Source organism: Chiloscyllium punctatum, chromosome 17 (genome assembly GCF_047496795.1).
Source record: "Chiloscyllium punctatum isolate Juve2018m chromosome 17, sChiPun1.3, whole genome shotgun sequence".
Classification (NCBI taxonomy): Eukaryota; Metazoa; Chordata; class Chondrichthyes; order Orectolobiformes; family Hemiscylliidae; genus Chiloscyllium; species Chiloscyllium punctatum.
Window position 1 is genome coordinate 41,938,515 of NC_092755.1, and position 20,611 is coordinate 41,959,125.

The 20,611-nt window shown below is 42.4% G+C and overlaps 1 protein-coding gene across 4 annotated transcripts in view; it reads left to right on the top strand.

The window, feature by feature from the left end:
• smpd4 (sphingomyelin phosphodiesterase 4) overlaps window positions 1-20,611 on the top strand; it is a 79,461-nt gene that overhangs the window by 17,811 nt on the left and 41,039 nt on the right. The window contains exons 7-11 of one of the 4 annotated variants that reach the window (XM_072586994.1): window positions 5,148-5,299; window positions 8,477-8,609; window positions 15,764-15,835; window positions 16,841-16,852; window positions 18,050-18,142. In XM_072586994.1, coding sequence (XP_072443095.1) covers window positions 5,148-5,299; window positions 8,477-8,609; window positions 15,764-15,835; window positions 16,841-16,852; window positions 18,050-18,142 — 462 coding nt within the window. The remainder of the gene's footprint in view (window positions 1-5,147; window positions 5,300-8,476; window positions 8,610-15,763; window positions 15,836-16,840; window positions 16,853-18,049; window positions 18,143-20,611) is intronic. The other 3 variants (XM_072586996.1, XM_072586995.1, XM_072586997.1) reach the window with 3 other exon arrangements.

The following is a 20,611-nucleotide window of genomic DNA, read 5'->3' on the forward strand; positions in this document are numbered from 1 at the left end:
TTCGGCCCACGATGTTGTGCCGAACTTCTATCCTAGATTAAGCACCCATCCATGTACCTATCCAAATGCCGCTTAAAGGTCGCCAATGATTCTGACTCTACCACTCCCACGGGCAGCGCATTCCATGCCCCCACCACTCTCTGGGTAAAGAACCCACCCCTGACATCTCCCCTATACCTTCCACCCTTCACCTTAAATTTATGTCCCCTTGTAACACTCTGTTGTACCCGGGCAAAAAGTTTCTGACTGTCTACTCTATCTATTCCTCTGATCATCTTATAAACCTCTATCAAGTCACCCCTCATCCTTCGCCGTTCTAACGAGAAAAGGCCGAGAACTCTCAACCTATCCTCGTACGACCTACTCTCCATTCCAGGCAACATCCTGGTAAATCTTCTCTGCACCCTCTCCAAAGCTTCCACATCTTTCCTAAAGTGAGGCAACCAGAACTGCACACAGTACTCCAAATGTGGCCTAACCAAAGTCCTGTACAGCTGCAACATCACTTCACGACTCTTGAATTCAATCCCTCTGCTAATGAACGATAATACTCCATAGGCCTTCTTACAAACTCTATCCACCTGAGTGGCAACCTTCAAAGATCTATGTACATAGACCCCAAGATCCCTCTGTTCCTCCACCTGACCAAGAACCCTACCATTAACCCTGTATTCCGCATTCTTATTTGTTCTTCCGAAATGGATAACCTCACACTTGGCAGGGTTGAACTCCATCTGCCACTCCTCAGCCCAGCTCTGCATCATATCTAAGTCCCTCTGCAGCCGACAACAGCCCTCCTCACTGTCCACAACTCCACCTATCTTTGTATCATCTGCAAATTTACTGACCCACCCTTCGACTCCCTCATCTAAGTCATTAATAAAAATTACAAACAGCAGAGGACCCAGAACTGATCCCTGCGGAACTCCACTTGTAACTGGACTCCATGCTGAATATTTACCATCTACCACCACTCTCTGACTTCGACCGGTTAGCCAGTTTTCTATCCAATTGGCCAAATTTCCCTCTATCCCATGCCTCCTGACTTTCCGCATAAGCCTACCATGGGGAACCTTATCAAATGCCTTACTAAAATCCATGTACACTACATCCACTGCTCTACCCTCATCCACATGCTTGGTCACCTCCTCGAAGAATTCAATAAGACTTGTAAGGCAAGACCTACCCTTCACAAATCCGTGCTGGCTGTCCCTAATCAAGCAGTGCCGTTCCAGATACTCGTAAATCCTATCCCTCAGTACCCTTTCCATTACTTTGCCTACCACAGAAGTAAGACTAACTGGCCTGTAATTCCCGGGGTTATCCCTATTCCCTTTTTTGAACAGGGGCACAACATTCGCTACTCTCCAGTCCCCTGGTACCACCCCCGTTGCCAGTGAAGACGAGAAGATCATTGCCAACGGTACTGCAATTTCCTCTCTTGCTTCCCACATAATCCTAGGATATACCCTGTCAGGCCCGGGTGACTTGTCTATCCTCAAGTTGTTCAAAATGTCCAACACATCTTCCTTCCTAACATAGAACATAGAACATAGAACATAGAACATAGAACAATACAGCACAGAACAGGCCCTTCGGCCCACGATGTTGTGCCGAACTTCTATCCTAGATTAAGCACCCATCCATGTACCTATCCAAATGCCGCTTAAAGGTCGCCAATGAATCTGACTCTACCACTCCCTCGGGCAGCGCATTCCATGCCCCCACCACTCTCTGGGTAAAGAACCCACCCCTGACATCTCCCCTATACCTTCCACCCTTCACCTTAAATTTATGTCCCCTTGTAACACTCTGTTGTACCCGGGGAAAAAGTTTCTGACTGTCTACTCTATCTATTCCGCTGATCATCTTATAAACCTCTATCAAGTCACCCCTCATCCTTCGCCGTTCCAACGAGAAAAGGCCGAGAACTCTCAACCTATCCTCGTACGACCTACTCTCCATTCCAGGCAACATCCTGGTAAATCTTCTCTGCACCCTCTCCAAAGCTTCCACATCTTTCCTAAAGTGAGGCGACCAGAACTGCACACAGTACTCCAAATGTGGCCTAACCAAAGTCCTGTACAGCTGCAACATCACTTCACGACTCTTGAATTCAATCCCTCTGCTAATGAACGATAATACTCCATAGGCCTTCTTACAAACTCTATCCACCTGAGTGGCAACCTTCAAAGATCTATGTACATAGACCCCAAGATCCCTCTGTTCCTCCACCTAACAGGTATCTCTTCTAGCTTATCAGTCCGTTTCACACTCTCCTCTTCAACAATACGGTCCCTCTCGTTCGTAAATACTGAAGAGAAGTACTTGTTCAAGACCTCTCCTATTCTCTTCCGACTCAATACACAGTCTCCCACCACTGTCCTTGATCGGACCTACCCTCGTTCTCGTCATTCTCAGGTTTCTCACGTACGCATAGAATGCCTTGGGGTTATCCTTGATCCTATCCGCCAAGGATTTTTCATGCCCTCTCTTAGCTCTCCTAATCCCTTTCTTCAGCTCCCTTCTGGCTATCCTGTATGCCTCCACTGCTCTGTCTGAACCCTGTTTCCTCAACCTTATGTAAGCCTCCTTCTTCCTCTTTACTAGACATTCAACCTCCCTCGTCAACCAAGGCTCCCTCACACGACCATTTCTTTCCTGCCTGATCGGTACATACATATCAAGGACACATCGTATTTGCTCCTTGAAAAAGTTCCACATTTCCACCACATCCTTCCCTGACAGCCTATGCTCCCAACGTATGCTCCTCAAATCCTGTCTTACAGCATCGTAATTTCCCTTCCCCCAATTGTAAAAACTTCCTTGTTGTGCGCACCTATCTCTCTCCATAACCAAGGTGAAAGTCACAGAATTGTGGTCACCATCACCAAAATGTTCACCCACTAACAAGCCCACCACTTGTCCCGGTTCATTACCGAGTACCAAATCCAATATGGCCTCCCCTCTGGTTGGACACTCTACATACTGCGTTAGAAAAGCTTCCTGGACACACTGCACAAACACCGCCCCATCCAATCTACTTGATCTAAAGAGTTTCCAATCAATTTTGGGAAGTTGAAGTCGCCCATGACTACGACCCTGTGGCTTCTGCACCTTTCCAAAATATGAAGCAGCACTGGATAAAGGACAGAGAGAGCCTGCTGCCTGGGTGTTTGACCCACTGCCAACAGTTTGGCCTCTGTCAGGGATGCCTAAGTTGTAACCTTGACCCTGTGGCTAATGATTCATCCCATAAAGTCTTGGCAGTTCCATTCTAATTGAGATTTATAACATAGATGTGTTTCAGTGAAGCCCCTCATCAGATCTATTCAAATAGCTGTGCATCATGTAATCTTCCTCCACCCTATCTCTGTAACAGCATGCAATCTCCCACCCAACACTCTCCCCCTGCCCCAAATATACAGTTGTTATTCAACCTATGGTTTTGACAATTCTTCATATTTGATTAGCCTAAATATCTTTCAGCCTACCACATTACATAAATTGAGCTCATTCAAAACTCTTCTCATTGACTCTGCCTCTGCTCTTGTTCTTGACTTTAAAAAATACTCAACCTTATTTTCACGTACTTTGAAGGTGCTCACCCAAAAAGCAGATCTCTATAATTTTCTCTGCTTTGGGATACCTGTGCCCGTCCAGCATTTCCCTCTGCTTGATTTTATTGGCGGAACCATCTTTAGCTATCGGGGCCCTTGCCTCTGGAGCATTCTCCCTAAACCCGTCACCATCTACCTCTCTTCACCATGGAAACATTGCTTAAAATCTATCTCATTGCCCAAACATTTAGTGACTGTCCTATTTCCTTGTGTCAAATTTTGTTTGAAAAATCTTGTGAAGTTCCTCAGAACACTTTATTTCATTAACTCTGTTGTATCAATGTGAATTGTTGTGGTCCTTTTTCTCACCCTCAATAACATATCCTCCCATTCTTCTTCAGTCTTTACTTAGCTTCCCCTTATAAATTGTGCAAAGTGACTCACTTGCTCAGTATGGCAGAGCAGAAATTCCATATTCTCGCCATTCAAAAACAACATTTATTTAACTACTTTAACATAAAATATTCCAGGAACCTTCATAGGAACATTATAAAGCAAAATCTGACACTCAGTGGCAGGAGATATTAGGGCAGGAGGCTATAAACTTGGTCAAGGGGGTAGGTTTTAAGGAATATCTTGAAGGAGGAAAGAGTGACACGAGGTTTATTGTCACAGCTTTTGCCTAGCCAACAGAAAGCATGGCCACCTCTTGGTGATTTCAATCCATGCCAATGAATTTGTCACTTTGAAAAGGACTCAGATAAAGAAAAATAAAGTGCAAGATCAATGTAAGATTGTGATCATTATGTATAATGATTAAAATGTTGGATGCAAAATCCAATTGACGTTATGCTTGCATCTAAACCATAATGTGACAGGTCAACATGAATTGTTGCAGAATGCGATTCTTGTAGTTAGCTTGACCAATATCTCTCAGTTCAGTATTGCCAGCTCTGTCTCTGTTCCACAGCACTGCCAATCTGGCATCTCCCAACTTTTTCCCCTCTTTCTCCCAAATACATGTAATATCAGAATGGTTTTGAAACTCAGTGAAAGAGTATTAGGGGTCTTAAGCCCTTTTTTTCTGTGCTTCTCCAGTTCTGAACTCTTGTATAACCCCAGTTTCTTTAGTGCAATCCCGCCTTCAATCGCGAGGATGCAAGGTGTGGAATTTTCCATTGAAACTGTGCTGTCTCTTACTTTTCTCCTTTAAGACACTCCTTAAAATCTATTTAATTAAGCTTTTAATTATCAGTCTTAATATCAGCTTACGTAATTTGGTGACAGGTTTATTTGATATTTTTTCCCATATCAAAGTATAAATATAAGTTGTTATTCAAAGCCCTCTTCACCTTTTGTTGCTCTTATTTCATTTACAATATTAAGACTTGCTGTTGCAAATGTGGACCAAGAATATTGTTTCAATGGGAATGTTACATTTTGGGAGTAGCAGTGACACAAATACTTCACAGAACTGCATGGGAGATCATCGGCTGGGTATAGACTGATAAAATGCTTCACAAAATCTTCAAGGCTTTTGTGGAAAGCATGTTGTTCTCTTAATATTGCTCTCAACTCTTGTTACAGAATTGTTCATCCGGTCAGCTCTTCAGCACCTCAGACAGTGCCTATTTTGTCATAGTGGACAGGTACCTGAAATACTTTCTCCCTACAGAGGGGAATGTGCCACCATCACCATTCCTGAATGCATGTGGAACAGTTTCTCCTCCAACACCAAGGTACTTCTGCTTGTTTTTCTAACTAGCAATTATATTGGGGATTCTGGGATGAAGTTACATAGAACAGCATGGCGCAGAACAGGCCCTCAATGTTGTGTCGACCTGTGAACTATTTTCAGCTCATCCCCCGACACTATCCCAACATCATCCATGTGCTTATCTAAGAATTGATTAAGTCTACCTAATGTGGCTTGAGTTAACTACATTGGCAGGTAGGGCATTCCACGCCCTTACCTCTCTCTCTGAGTAAAGAACCTGCCTCTGACATCTGTCTTAAATCTATTACCCCTCAATTTGTAGTTATGCCCCCTCGTACAAGCTGACGTCATCATCCTAGGAAAAAGACTTTCACTGTCAGATGATCCTCTGATCATCTTGTATGTCTGTATCAAATCCCCTCTTAGCCTTCTTCTTTCCAATGCGAACAGACCCAAGTGTCTCAGCCTTTCCTCATAAGACCTGCCCTCCAGACCAGACAACATCCTGGTAAATCTCCTCTGCACCTTTTCCAATGCTTCCACATCTTTTCCAAAATATGGTGACCAGAACTGTACACAATATTCCAAGTGTGGCCACACTAGTGGTTTGTATAGTTGCAGCATGATATTGCGGCTCCGGAACTCAATCCCTCTACCAATGAAACCTAACACACACCGTATACCTTCTTAATAGCATTATCAACCTGGGTGGCAACTTTCAGGGAGCTATGTACATGGACTACAAGAATGGGGCGGCACGGTGGCACAGTGGTTAGCACTGCTGCCTCACAGTGCCAGAGACTTGGGTTCAATTCCCGACTCTGTGTGGAGTTTGCACATTCTCCCCATGTCTGTGTGGGTTTCCTCTGGGTGCTCCGGTTTCCTCCCACAATCCAAAAATGTGCAGGTTAGGTGAATTGGCCATGCTAAATTGCCCATAGTGTTAGGTGAAGGGGTAAATGTAGGGGTGGGTTGCGCTTCGGCGGATCTGTGTGGACTTGTTGGGCCGAAGGGCCTGTTTCCACACTGTAAGTAATCTCATCTAATCCCTCTGCACATCCACGCTACCAAGAATCTTTCCATTGACCCAGTACTCTGCCTTCCTGTTATTCTTCCCAAAGTGCATCGCCTCACATTTAGCTGCATTGAACTCCATTTGCCACCTCTCAGCCCAATCCTGCAGTTTATCCAAATGCCCCAGCAACAGGTAACATTCTTCCAAACTGTCCACTACACCGACTTTAGTGTCGTCTGCAAATTTACCAATCCATCCACCTATGCCTGCGTCTGAAGTCATTTATAAAAATGACAAGCAGCAGTGGTCCCAAAACAGATGATTGTGGTACACCAGTAGTAACCAGACTCCAGGCTGAATATTTTCCATCAACCACGCTCGCTGCTGCCTTTCAGAAAGCCAGTTTCTAATCCAAACTGCTAAATCACCCTCAATCCCATTCTCTGCATTTTCTCCAACAGCCTACCATATGGAACCTTATCAAAGGCTTTACTCAAGTCCATGTTTACCACATCAACTGCCCTACCCTCATCTACATGCTTGGACACCTTCTCAAAAAACTCAGAGGTTTGTGAGACATGACCTGCCCTTGACTAAAACCATGTTGATTATCTGAAATCAAATTGTTGCTTGCTAGGTGATTATAAATCTTATCTCTTATAATCCTTTCCAAAATCTTTCCTACAACAGAAGTAAGGCTCACTGGTCCATACTGACCTGGGTCATCTCTACTGCCCTTCTTGAACAAGGGAACAACATTTGCAATCCTTCAGTCCTATGATACTAAACCTGTAGACAATGACGATTCAAATATCAAAGTTAAAGGCTCTACTATCTTCTCCCTAGCTTCCCAGAGAATCCTCGGATAAATCCCATTCGGCCCAGGGGATTTGTCTACTTTCACTCCTTCTAGAATTGATAACACCTGTTCGTAACTAACCTCGATCCTTTCAAGTCTAATATTAGATTTGATTCCCTTCGACCCAACAAGTCCACACCGACCATCTGAAGAGCAACCCACCCAGACCCATTCCCCTACATTTACCCCTGACTAATGCACGCAATGGGCAATTTAGCATGGCCAATTCCCCTAGTCTGCACATCTTTGGACTGTGGGAGGAAACCGGAGCACCTGGAGGAAACCCACGCAGATACAGGGAGAATGTGCAAACTCTACACAGTCAGTTGCCCGAGACGGGAATTGAACCCGGGTCCCTGGTGCTATGAGGCAGCAATACTAGCCACTGAGACATCATGCTGCCTCGTACCTCATTCTTCTCCTCCACAATATTCTCCTTTTCCTGAGTGAAAACCGATAAGAAATGTTCGTTAAGCACCTCTCTGATCTCTACAGGGTCCACACTCAACTTCCCACTTCTGTCTTTGACTGGCCCTATTCCTACCCTAGTCATCCTTTTATTCCTCACATACCTATTGAAAGATTTAGGGTTCTCCTTTATTCTATTTGCTAATGAATGCTTGTGTCCTCTCTTTGCTCTTAACTCTCTTTAAATCCTTCCTCGCTGATCTGTAACTCTCCATCACCTCATCTGAACCATCTTGCCTCGTCAACACATGAGCCTCCTCCTTCTGCTTAACCAGAGATGCAATTTCTGTAGTAAACCACGGTTCCCTGACCTTATCACTTCCTCCCTGCCTGACAGGGACATACCTATCAAGGACACGCAATATCTGTTCCTTAAACCAGCTCCACATTTCCATTGTCTGCATCCCCTGCATTTTGCTACTCCATTCTATGCATCCTAATTCTTGCCTAATCACATTATAATTGCCCTTGCCCCATCGATAACTCCTGACCTGTGGCATGTACCTATCCCTTTCCATCACTAAACTAAACGTAACTAAATTATGGTCATTCTCTCCAAAGTGCTCACCTACAACTTAATCAAACACCTGGGCTGGTTCATTACCAAGCACCAGATCCAGTGTGGTCTCCCCTGTTGTTGGCCCTTCGACCATACTGTATTCACCCACAGAGTGCTGATGTTATTGAGCAGGAATTGATTCCGGAAACTGTTAAGAATTTATCTGGCTGAGCCACTTACTATCAAAACCATTTATCAGTGGGAAGAAAATGCACATTTTGTTTACCAAGATTTGGTAACCAAGAAAATGCACATTTTGTGTCCTCCTTCAATATCCGTTTTTGTTCTCTTCATACAGAACACCAAGTGTACCATTCACGTCCTATGGTGGGCCCCACACCAGCCTACTGAAACGCCACATTTCACATCAGCCTTCTGTGAATACAGACCCAGCTGCTCAGGAAATCTGGAGATCTGAAACACTGCTTCAGGTAATGATCAATACAGTTTGGTGTCTTCCTTGCTGCAGAGCTTTGTATTGCTGGCCTGGTCAAAGTATTGAATGTGACTTTGTTTGCAGACAGTTTGTGTTTGCTTACGAACAGAGTCAGTATCAAGTGTTAGCAAATCAAGCCGTAGAGTTTGATACTGTTCAGCAGAAAGCTGAACTCCCAACCTTAAGTCCTCCCTCCTGCATGTTTTTGAAACCTTGATCTACTCCTTTGTTACTTTGGGCTGCATTATTCCCATTTCTACCCTCTGTAAACATAAGTGCATCCAAAGTTCTCTTGTCTGAATCCAAATTTGCACCAAGTCCCAGTTCACCCATCAGTCTGGGCCCATTGATGTACATAAGTAGATAAAAGCACAGATATTGTGTTATTCTATTTTTGATATTCTGTATACCATTCCTCCCCAGCCCCATCATATACACCATTGATGAATGTACTGTTAGCTGTCTGCTTTCTAATGGAACTCTCCTCCCTCAACCTGTCCAACTGATTTCCTCTTTGAAAGCCTGTGTCACTTTGACCAGGTATTCTGGCCACTTCTCCTATGTTCTGCACAATTTTAGTAATTAATCTCTTGTTTTGTATTTATTTATTTGAATTATGGAAGTGAGCAGATTATGAATGGCAGGTTGTGTTATAATGATTAATTATTTCGTACCATTGTTTTTGTCCCCTTTGCATGGGAAGTATGTTAGGTAAAATATCAAGGCGCTCTAAATCCACAGCTTCTCTTATTTTATTAGAGTAAATTGACAAATTTACAGTTTGTAACCAGTAACATTTGCTTTCTGCCCTGTATCCTGTTTTTTTTTAATCCATCCCAGTTTTTGTCCCTGCAGCATTTGGGTGCTAGTAGGTAATATTTTGTAAGGCGTTTGTCTCAGTGTTTTCTTTGCAACTCTTGGTACACCACTGGTGGCCTGTCCTTTGCCATAAACTCCATTAAAGTCATTTGATTTATATTGTTTCTTATTCTCTCTCTTTCGGACATGCTATTAATTGTTGTGTCCTTGCATAGAGAACTGTACTCTTTGCCTTTATAGTATTCCTGAAATTCTCTCCTTTGCTGTCCTATTTCTGTCCATCTTCCAAGGTAAGCAGTATTTCTGTTCTGCTTGTGTCGTAGTTCCTTGAACGTGCAGGCGTTCAGACAGTTTATTGCAAATGCTTCTAGTGTTGCTCCATTAGCTTTTCCTTTACCACTGACGTTAGACTTTTTTAAAATCTGGTTTGTTGGCTAGCACCTCCTCTTTGTATGGGATCCATGTCCTGCTCCCTCTGGGTTTGAATGATTTACAAAAGCTGCTTTGATTGCTCGTTGTGTGGTTCCTCTATGTCTTTCTAAATCATTGCCTTCACTTTGGGGGAGAAAGAAGTCTTCATTATGAAAACATTTGTTAATACTGGTAATACTGAATAAGCTCGTTTTATTGGAAGGGTGGGTGGGGTGTGATGGAAGAAGGCAGGGCAGGTGACTGAGGTGTCAGCAACCATGATTACATTAATTTTAAAATGGTGATGGAAAAGGATAGACCAGATCTAAAAGTTGAAGTTCTGAATTGGAGGAAGGCTAATTTTGACGGTATTAGGCAAGAACTTTCAAAAGTTGATTGGGGGCAGATGTTCACAGGTAATGGGATGGCTGGAAAACAGTGTGCCACAAGGATCGGCGCTGGATACACTGCCTTTTGTCATTTATACAAATGATTTGGATGTGAACATAGGAGATATCGTTATTAGGCTTGCAGATGACACCAAAATTGGAGGTGCAGTGGACAATGAAGAAGGTTACCTCAGAGTAAATTGGGATCTTGATCAGATGGGCTAATGGGCTGAGGAGTGGCAAATGGAGTTTAATGGGCAGCATGGTGGGTCAGTGGTTAGCATTGCTGCCTCACAGCACCAGGGACCCAGGTTCAATTCCAGGCTCGCGAGACTGTCTGTGTGGAGTTTGCACGTTCTCCCATGTCTGCGTGGGTTTCCTCCGGATGCTCCGCTTTCCTCCCACAGTCCAAAGACGTGCAGGTTAGGTGAATTGATTAAGCTAAATTCCCCGTAGTGTTCAGGGATGTGTAGGTTGGGTGCATTAGTCAGGGTCTGGATTAGTGGTGCTGGAAGAGCACAGCAGTTCAGGCAGCATCCAAGTAGGTTCAAAATCGACGTTTCGGGCAAAAGCCCTTCATCAGGAATGGCTTTTGCCCGAAACGTCGATTTTGAACCTACTTGGATGCTGCCTGAACTGCTGTGCTCTTCCAGCACCACTAATCCAGAATCTGGTTTCCAGCATCTGCAGTCATTGTTTTTACCTGCATTAGTCAGGGGTAAAAGTAGAGTAATAGGGTAGGGGAATGGGTCTGGGTCAGTTACTCTTCAGAGGGTTGGTGTGGACTTGATGGGCTAAATGGCCTGCTCCCACACTAGGGATTCAATTCATTCTATTCTTGGTAAATGCCAGGTGCTGCATTTTGGAAAGGAAAATCAGAGCAGGACTTGCACACTGAATGTTCAGCAACACTCCCCAGGACCTTACCAAAGACCTTGGAGTGCAGGTTCATAGCTCCTTGAAAGTGGAGTTGCTGGTAGATAGGATAGTGAAGGTGGTGATTGATATGCTTTTCTTTATTGGTCCGAGCATTGAATATAGGAGTTGGGAGGCCATGTTGCGGCTGTACAGGATATTGGTTTGGCCACTTTTGGAATGCTGTGTGCAGTTCTGGCCTCCCTCCTATCAGAAGGTTGTTGCGAAACTTGAAAGGTTCAGAAAAGATTTGCAAGAATGTTGCCATGGTTGGAAGGTTTGAGTACAGGGAGAGGCTGAATAGGCTGGGGTTGTTTTCCCTGGAGCATTAGAGGCTGAGGTAAGCTTTATAAAATCATGAGGGGCATGGATAGGATAAATAGACAAATCTTTTTTCCATGGGGTAGGAGAGTCCAGAACTAGAGGGCATAAGTTTAGTGCGAGAGGGAAAAGAAATAAAAGGGACTCGAGGGGAAACTTTTTCACACAGAGGGTGGTGCATGTGTGGAGTGAGCTACCAGAGGGAAGTGGTGGAGGCTGGCACAATTTCAACATTTTAAAAGGCATCTGGATGGGTATATGAATAGGAAGGGTTTAGAGGAATATGGGCCAAGTGCTGGCAAATGTGAAGAGATTAGGTTGGGATATTTGGTCGGCATGTACGAGTTGAACCGAAAGGTCTATTTCCTTGCTGTACATCTCTATGACTCTATTTTAAGTTATAATTGTTTAACTCTTCAGAGTTAGTGTTTATTTTATCTGTTGCTTTTTTTAATTCCAGTTGGAGTCCAAATCAAACACTCAAATATTACCCATGTAAAGGTTGACCCCATAACTTCTGGCCTAAAAGAATTGATTCAAAAATTCTACTTTACATGAGTCGTACCATTTTTAACTGAAAATGTGTTGCTGGAAAAGCGCAGCAGGTCAGGCAGCATCCAAGGAGCAGGAGAATCGACGTTTTGGGCATGAGCCCTTCTTCAAGAAGGATTCCTGATGAAGGTCTGACCTGACCTGCTGCGCTTTTCCAGCGACACATTTTCGGCTCTGATCTCCAGCATCTGCAGTCCTCACTTTTTCCTCATACCATTTTTAATCCAGTTCCCTTTTTGAAAATTGCTATTGGATCGGCTTCCACTTCTCTTTAAAGTAGTGTGCTCCAGATCATCATAACCTATTCTATGTTATATTTTGGCCTCATGTCATTTCTGGTCCTCTTGCCAATCACCTTAAATCTATGTTGTCTGGTTACTGACCCATCTGTGGGACCCTTATGCTGACCTTATTTATTCTTTCGAAACTCTTCATGAGGTTGAACGCAACTATTTCCCCTTGATGGAGGGATCATCAACCAGCAGTATAGGTCTAAGTGGCAGAAAGTTTAAAGGAGATGTGCAGAAAAACATTTTCACCCAAAGAGTGGTGGGAATCGGGAACTTGCTGCCTGTAAGAGGGGTAGAGGCAAAAACCCTCATAACACTTGAATGTTTAGATGTGCACTTGAGATACCAAGGCTATAAACTGGATTAGTGGTGCTGGAAGAGCACAGCTGTTCAGGCAGCATCCAACGAGCAGCGAAATCGACGTTTCGGGCAAAAGCCCATAGCCAAGTACCTGAAAATAGAATTAAAATAGTTAGTTGGTTTTTGACTGGTGCAAATCAGTACTTTAGTTTTCTATGACTCTATGACAGTGCCTCAATTTATAAAAGGTAAGGATTCGTTATAGTTTGTGATAGCCTTCATGATTTGTCCTACCATCTCCAAACACTTGTCTGTGTTCACTCATAGGTCTCTTTGTTCATGTACCCACTTGAAAATTGTTTTCCAGTCCTTCTGACCAAAATCAATAATTTTATATCTCTGCATTAAATTTCATCCATATCTCTGTCCATTTCACCAGTCTGTCTTTATGTTTCTGATATTTCTGGGTTTTTGTCATCTGCAACCTTTGAAATTATACTTTGTATATATCCAAGTTCAGATCATCTTTATATATTTGTAAAAATAGTTGTCCTATACCGGTGCTTGGATGACATCACTAAAACTTTGGTCTGATCTTAAACACAACATTTGAACAGTCATGTGGTTGCACAGACCTTTAGCATTTTGTTGAGGGACAAACTGTTGAGCGCAAGAATATCAAATTACAAAAGGAGCAACAATTTATACTGTCTGAGGAAAGGGGGCTGATTGGTTAGCCAGTCAGTTTTGATTGATCAAGATCCATTATGGAGAATACATCAGGAACTTATTAGAAACATAGAATATAGGAACAGGAGTAGAACCAGAACCATTCAGCCCATCTAGCTCACTTGACATTCAGTATGGTCATGGCTCAGTCTCAGTGATATACTCCTGTTCTCACTCCTTGTTATTTGACATTGTCAGTCTCTCAAAAGCAGCAAATAGATTTCTAAAAATAGATTCAATGATTTAATTTAATGCCATAACCCACCATATCACTTCTGTTTGGAGGCCAATTGACAACTCCGACTAATGTTTTTCACCTCTTGTTGTTTCGTAACCTTTCTCACCTTTCTCACTAATTTAATCTTTCACAGCTCCACTCATTTTTTTGTTTCCTGTCCTTTCTAAAGTTTGAATACCCTTGGATGTTCACTTCCCAGCCTTAGTCGCATGTGGGAGCATGACTGTGTTGGTGTAATCATATTATACATGTTTACAACTATGTGTGCTATTAATTTCTGTCCTTTACTGAGTTTGCCATGCATTCAGATATACAACCTTCAGACTAATCTTTTTTAACACTTCTTGTACTAGGACTTTATTTGCTGCTAGCCGCATATTTGCTTTCTACGTTCATATCTTTCATTTCTATTTTGGCTTCCCCAGGCTTTGTTTAATTCAAAAAAGGGCACAATGCCTGGTTATGTTTCTTTGTCCTGGGTATGTAAATTCATAACTTCTAGCAAACATCATTGAACCACATTGCTAAATCCACTGATGATCTTCAGTTGGTTGGTTTTCCGTGTCTTCTTCTGCGATGACTGTTCACTAGTTTATCTATAACTATTAGACAGTTTAGTATATGTCAGTACTTGTCCCTTTAGTCCCAAAGGCTTCAATTTTGAAAACAAATTGGTCATGCTGTACTTCATGACAATCCACATATATAACTGCACCTTAGACTGTTCTCATCCACTGTTATCTAAGAGCTCAAGTTTGTCAAATACAGTTTACATTAAGTAAATCTATGCTAGCTTTTTATTCACCCAAATATTTACAAATATGAATTAATATAGTGCCAGATATTATCTTGAAGTTTCCCCACCACTAGCATTAAGCTGACTGACCTGTCATTTTATAGTTTAATCATTTTCTCTGTGAAACAGGGGTGTTTTCCTCTGATACTCCTTTCAGTAGCTGAAGCTCCTTTTCTATCCTGAGGGCTGGAAACATTTTAATCACCTTCTGTTCAGTGATTCCTGTCCTATTCAATTTCTCTGCTGCCTCTTCATAACTACATTGACTTTTTGTGAAGGCAGATGTGAATGCTCATTTGGAATCTCAGCTGTGCCATCCATCTCCACAAAGTCATTACCTTTTTGGTTCCCATTTTGACTCTTCTTTTGACTAATCTTTTTACCTGATGATCAATTATAATCATTTTGTTAGGTTGCCCACTAACCTAGTTTCTTAGACTGTCATTCTTGCTCCTTTTTTGTTTCTCAGTTCCCCTCTTTTTGTATTGAGCTTGATTTTCTTTGAAATAATGTTCATAAACATCTTTTAACTTAGATTTTAATTTTTGCCTTCAGTCATCCAGGGGACTTTAGCTTTCAATGTCCTTTCTTTCCAGCTAGTGAGAATGCCCCAAGTCATTACTCAAGTTATCTGCTCTTTTAAAGGCCTCCCATTACTCAGTGTTTTGCCTGTCAATCGTTCATTTCAATCCCCTTGTCCATGTCTAATTGGTCAGGCTTGATCTCTCAGCCAGAAAAGCCATGGTGCTGAGTAGCGTTGTTTTGTGCCTTGCACTACATTTGCATGATTACTTCACTGTCTTGTATTTTTGTTTGGCTCCATATTGAAATGAATTTCAGAAAGCTGACAGGGAGTGACAAAGACGATTCCTCTTTGCTTGCCTTCTGCTTTCTCCCATTTATTGAATATATGGTGTAATTGCATGTTCTGCAATTCAAGGAAAGGCATACATGAACAGGGGTTAGGCTGAGCAAACATTCTTGACCCTAATGAGAGCTGTCAGCATCAAGGAGGTGATTGAGGCAGAAATTATTGGTCATCAGTGTAAGCTGGAGTTACTGCACAGCCTTAGAGAGTCTTGTTGATTTAAAAATATTGCCAAATATACCAGACAAGTACAAGCAGAGGAAACTACATTTAACCCGTTAAAACCCCTGGAAGGTTGATGCATTCAGAAATTTTAGAAAGTTTCAAATAACTTACTTGATGGGCTTTTGAGTCACTGCCACAATGTGTGTGGTGGTGGTGGGGGGGGGGGGTGCAGGGCTTTTGAAACATGAGGATGAAAGGGCTGAGCTGGAGGAGGGAGAGGTTTGGATGCAAGAGCTGGTACGGGAGAGGTGGGCTAAATGCTTTTTACCTTTTACTTTTCTATTGTCTGTTCACAGATTTTCATTGAAATGTGGCTTCACCATTATTCACTGGAATTGTATCAGAAAATGCAGTCTCCCCATGTCAAGGTATGTGCTCCATATTTTTCTTGTGCTTTCTGATGAACTGGTTTAACTGCTTTATCACTTGTCTTGAGTGCTATATGTGGGCTCCAGCGGACTGCAGTTATAAAGTTGAAACTAGTTTACTAATCTAGATTTAACCTGCAAGCCCCTGATTTTTAATCTGCTGCTTCATTGAAACTGATTTGTGTTTCAGGCTCTAAAGGGGTGCTTCCAACATGATTCCTGACCGCTGGGAATAGACTCAACCTCATTTTGGTTTATTGTGAAATTTAAGTTTTCTTGTAATCTCTCCTGGGATGCGACATTGTTGGTCAGGCCAGGGGTTATGGCACTTACTTAATGGCCCTGGAGAAGGCGGTATTGAGCTGCCCTAATGAACCACTGAAGTCCATGTTGTGTAGGAACATCCCCATTGCTGTCAGGGAGAGAGTTCCAAGATTTTGACCAGCGACTCTGATCTAATTAAGAATGGTGTGAGACTTCAAGGGGTACTTGCAGGAGAAGCATTTTACTCTGTTCCCCTCTCCACTTTTTAGGCAATTTTTAAAATTAAGTATTGAAGTAATTTGTTTTTGATAACCTACAGTATTATGATTTGATTTTGGAGATTTCATGAGTAAATTCTAACATTCCAATTACTCCTTGACCAAACCCCTGAAGCAGAGTCATGGCTGGAATTATGGCTGTGGATCAAATGCTGGTTGTACTGGATTCAAATGGCTTGTTTTTAAAACTTATGCTTCATTTTGTGGACCAGAGCTCCCATTGGCATATTCATGTTATCCTGAAATTCCCAGTGTGCCCAGGATGGCGTTTTTAAATCTGAGGGTGACCATTTAGTTTGACTGCACTTTAGAGCTCTGCTCCAGCTTTGCATGTTGTGTCGATTTGATGCTTTGGGTGCATGTGCGTTATGCTTCTACATTGTTTTCTTTTTTTCTCCCCCCTCGCCATCTTCATCGTCTCCGCTCTGATTCTGACTGCCTTGTACATTCGGGGCATTGCAAGCCAGGGCCACAGGTATTCACTTTGAAACCGACTAACTCAAGTTAACCTTTTTGAGGATGAGGGTCTGCCTCAGCAGTCATCTACTTTTCATAATTCTGTTCTTTTGAGAAGATGGTTCTCTGCCTCTATTTCAAACCATCAGTGACCTCGGCTGACTGATGGGTTACATTTACAGATCGGCTGTTCTGGTTTAAGCTGTATCCAGCTGACCCACTATAGAGCGCACCACTGCACTAATTGCTGGGAATTAAGCTGACTAAATGTTTAGCTTTTCATATATGGGCCAAAGATGAGACAAATATTTCAAAAGCTGAGTGTCCTTCAGAATTCAAAAGGGTTAACATGATATAACCTATTGCAGTGTTGTGACTCGGTTTATTTAACAATTTTAGAGATATGTGCATGTTTTAGTTTGACCAGACATGAAGATTTCAAACACCCAATGCTAAACTACACTCGGAACCCAGTGACAACACTACTGCTTGCTTTGGTTACTTCTGGGCAGCTTCTGTGACTTTGGTAATGCTGCATTGACTAAAAATGTGTATTTCAGAATTGATGGGAAATTGATTATGTTCTTGCACTGTACTACTCAGTGTTTCATATTTGTATCGGCCATTGTATCAACCCTCTTAACTGCCATTCAGTGCTTGGTCAATGCCGGCAGACAATGCCCAAAAGCAAATCTGATTATAGTCTGAATCTATTGACTTATTGAGCACTGTAGAGGGCAGTTTACTGTATCTGAACTGTGCTGGCCTTATCCTGAGTGTGTTCCTATGCAGAGGAGCATTGTTGACTGAACTTGATCAACACTGACCTAGCTCCTGGTTCTTGAAGTTGGCCTGGGAGCAATAATTTGTTTCACTAATGCAATTATCTCACTTTTAAAGCCCACATCAGTACAATGTTCTGCTTGGTCATTGGGCATCATTCCAATCTGCTGCCTATTGACTTTATCTGACACCTGATATCATTATTGACTTTCAATCTCATTTGATCCAGTGGCTGTAAAAACTGCTAGTTTTTTTAGTAGTGCTTTTTAGAAGCTGGAGTTTGGCAATGAAGGGGTTAAAGATGTACATGTTAGCAATGAATGAATGTTTAAATGTTGATTTTGTTGTGTTTATAATGTTTTTCTCTCTCTCTCTCTCTCTCTCGGTTAATGCTTTCCCTTTGTGTTGTCTTATTTTCGGATGCTAACCCCAGTTGGAAGTGCTACAGTACCGCCTCGGTATTTGCAGTACTCAGTACAACTCTGCATCACCACTGCCTGGCCATGGCACCTTCCACACTTACCAAGTACCTTTTTATTTTAATTTTTGGTGTCTTAATTTAATCTTGTCAGCCACATGGTAAAACTGAGAATCTATCAATAGTTCCAATCAGCAACTCCTGGGTACAGGGCAGTGACTGCCAAGTTTCAGGAAGTAGATTGTCCCATGATGGGACTCTTAACTGAGGCTGTCAATCAGGTACTAAGTGCACAAGCCTGATGATTGTGGGCCTGTGATACTGTGAAATGAGACCAGTTACTTAAGCTACCGCTTTGCATCAATTTGTGTCACATTGTAAAATGCTGCTATTTGGTCACTGAAGGACAAGAGACTCTTGCAAGAAAAATGTGCTGAAGAAGCATCTGCTAAGTAACATGCTTTTAAATAATTAATCCCATTTCATGACCTTGCTGTCTCCTGTAGATTCGCTTTCCCATTGATGCTGCTTGTCAGGACCTTGGTTTCCTTCCTGATGCTTAAAACTCTTCTCTTGAACAGCAGTTGACTCTCTGTGCTGTCCAAAACCCAATGCATTGATTGAATACTTTCCTGCCTTACTGTCTCTAGCTGTTGGACAGGGTCAGGCAGAAGACAAACAAGGGTTCTTAAGTCTTTGAGATTCAATTAATGAAATATTACAAGAAGTGTCATCGAGAGGTGTAAATTGATTTTATTTGAGATGGACGTTAGAAAATGCTCCCTTTTAAAAAAAAAATTACAATTATTTTTTCGTGAGTGGATGAGACCCGAAGAAAAGTTAGATGATGGAGGAAGACATTAAGTGGGAGAGTCAGGCTGAGACTAACTGAAACTCCGAGCGATTGGAAAGAGAGGAAAAGGGCCATCAAATTAAGACAACTGGTCATATAAGAGCCTGTATTTTGTGTTGGAACCTGTTCAGAAGTATATGGAGACAGATCACGCTATTGGAGAACAGAGCAGTGCTGGACATTTATATTCAAAACAACTTATCAAAAACTTATACTGTTACCAATCAAGGGTAGATGTAAAAATGTTCATGTGCTATTTTGAAGAGCAGGGCCTGTAGAGAAGACTCTTTCAATTGCACTTTCCCAACCCACAACCTCTATTATCTAGGAAACCAGGAAAATAAGTGCAAGGGAACATCACGACCTTCAAGTTCTTGTTCAAGCCATGCATCATCCTGTTTGGAATCACGTTGTTCCTGCCTATTGCTAGGTGAAAATCTTGGAATTCCCTCTCTAACAGCAGTGAATACTCCTGTGGGTATACCTGCATTACTGGGACTGCAGTAATTCAAGGCATTCCTACCATGTTCTCCAGGACAATTGAGAATGGGCAATGCATAGTGCCTTAGCCAGCATCAGCTTCATACTTCGACAAATCGATTCACGCTTCAGTCAAGGAACATTATGCAGTGTGTGACTGGTTTGGAATTGTTAAGTGAGGGAACCTAAATAAATGGTCATTATCACATAGAGGAAAGACTTCAGCCCCTGGTTCTCCAATCCATCCTATTTCCTTGCTGTATTTGTGTAATCCTGCATCACCAGTGCCTCAAGGTTTATTTCCCTCAAGTGCCCATCCAATTCTCTATTGAAATCACTATCACCTCCACTTCTGTCCTCACAGCCAGGAAATTTGAAACTATTACCACTTGCTGTGCTGCATAAAAACAATTGTTCTTAGATTCCCCATCCGATTTCTTAACCAAAACCTTAAATTTGTGGCTCTAGCTAATGGGAACAGGTTTTCATTGTCTGCCTTATCAAAGCCTGTCTTAATCTTGTGTACCTCTGTCAAATCCCTGCTCCAAGAGACAACAATCCCAGCTTCTACAACCTAACTTTATAACTAAACTTCCACCCCCCGATCCTTGAAATCATCCTGATGAATCTCCTCCTCTGCACTCTGTCAAAGACCCTCATATCCTTCCTTAAGTATGACCAGAACTGGACGCAATATTCCAGTTGTGGTTTAAATCAAAGCTTTCTTAAGGTTCAGCACAACTTCTCTTGTGTTATCTGCACCTCTATCTATGAAATCAAGGTCTTTTACACTTTTGGATGTAGGTTTGATCGCTGAGCTGCAAGGTTCATTTCCAGACGTTTTGTTTCGTTACCTTAGAACATAGAACATAGAAGAATACAGCGCAGTACAGGCCCTTTGGCCCTCAATGTTGCGCCGATCAAAGCCCACCTAACCTACACTAACCCACTATCCTCCATATACCTATCCAATGCCCGCTTAAATGCCCATAAAGAGGGAGAGTCCACCACTGATAATGGCAGGGCATTCCATGAACTTACGACTCGCTGAGTGAAGAACCTACCCCTAACATCAGTCCTATATCTACCCCCCCTTAATTTAAAGCTATGCCCCCTTGTAATAGCTGACTCCATACGTGGAAAAAGGTTCTCACTGTCAACCCTATCTAACCCCCTAATCATCTTGTACACCTCTATCAAGTCACCCCTAAACCTTCTTTTCTCCAATGAAAACAACCCCAAGT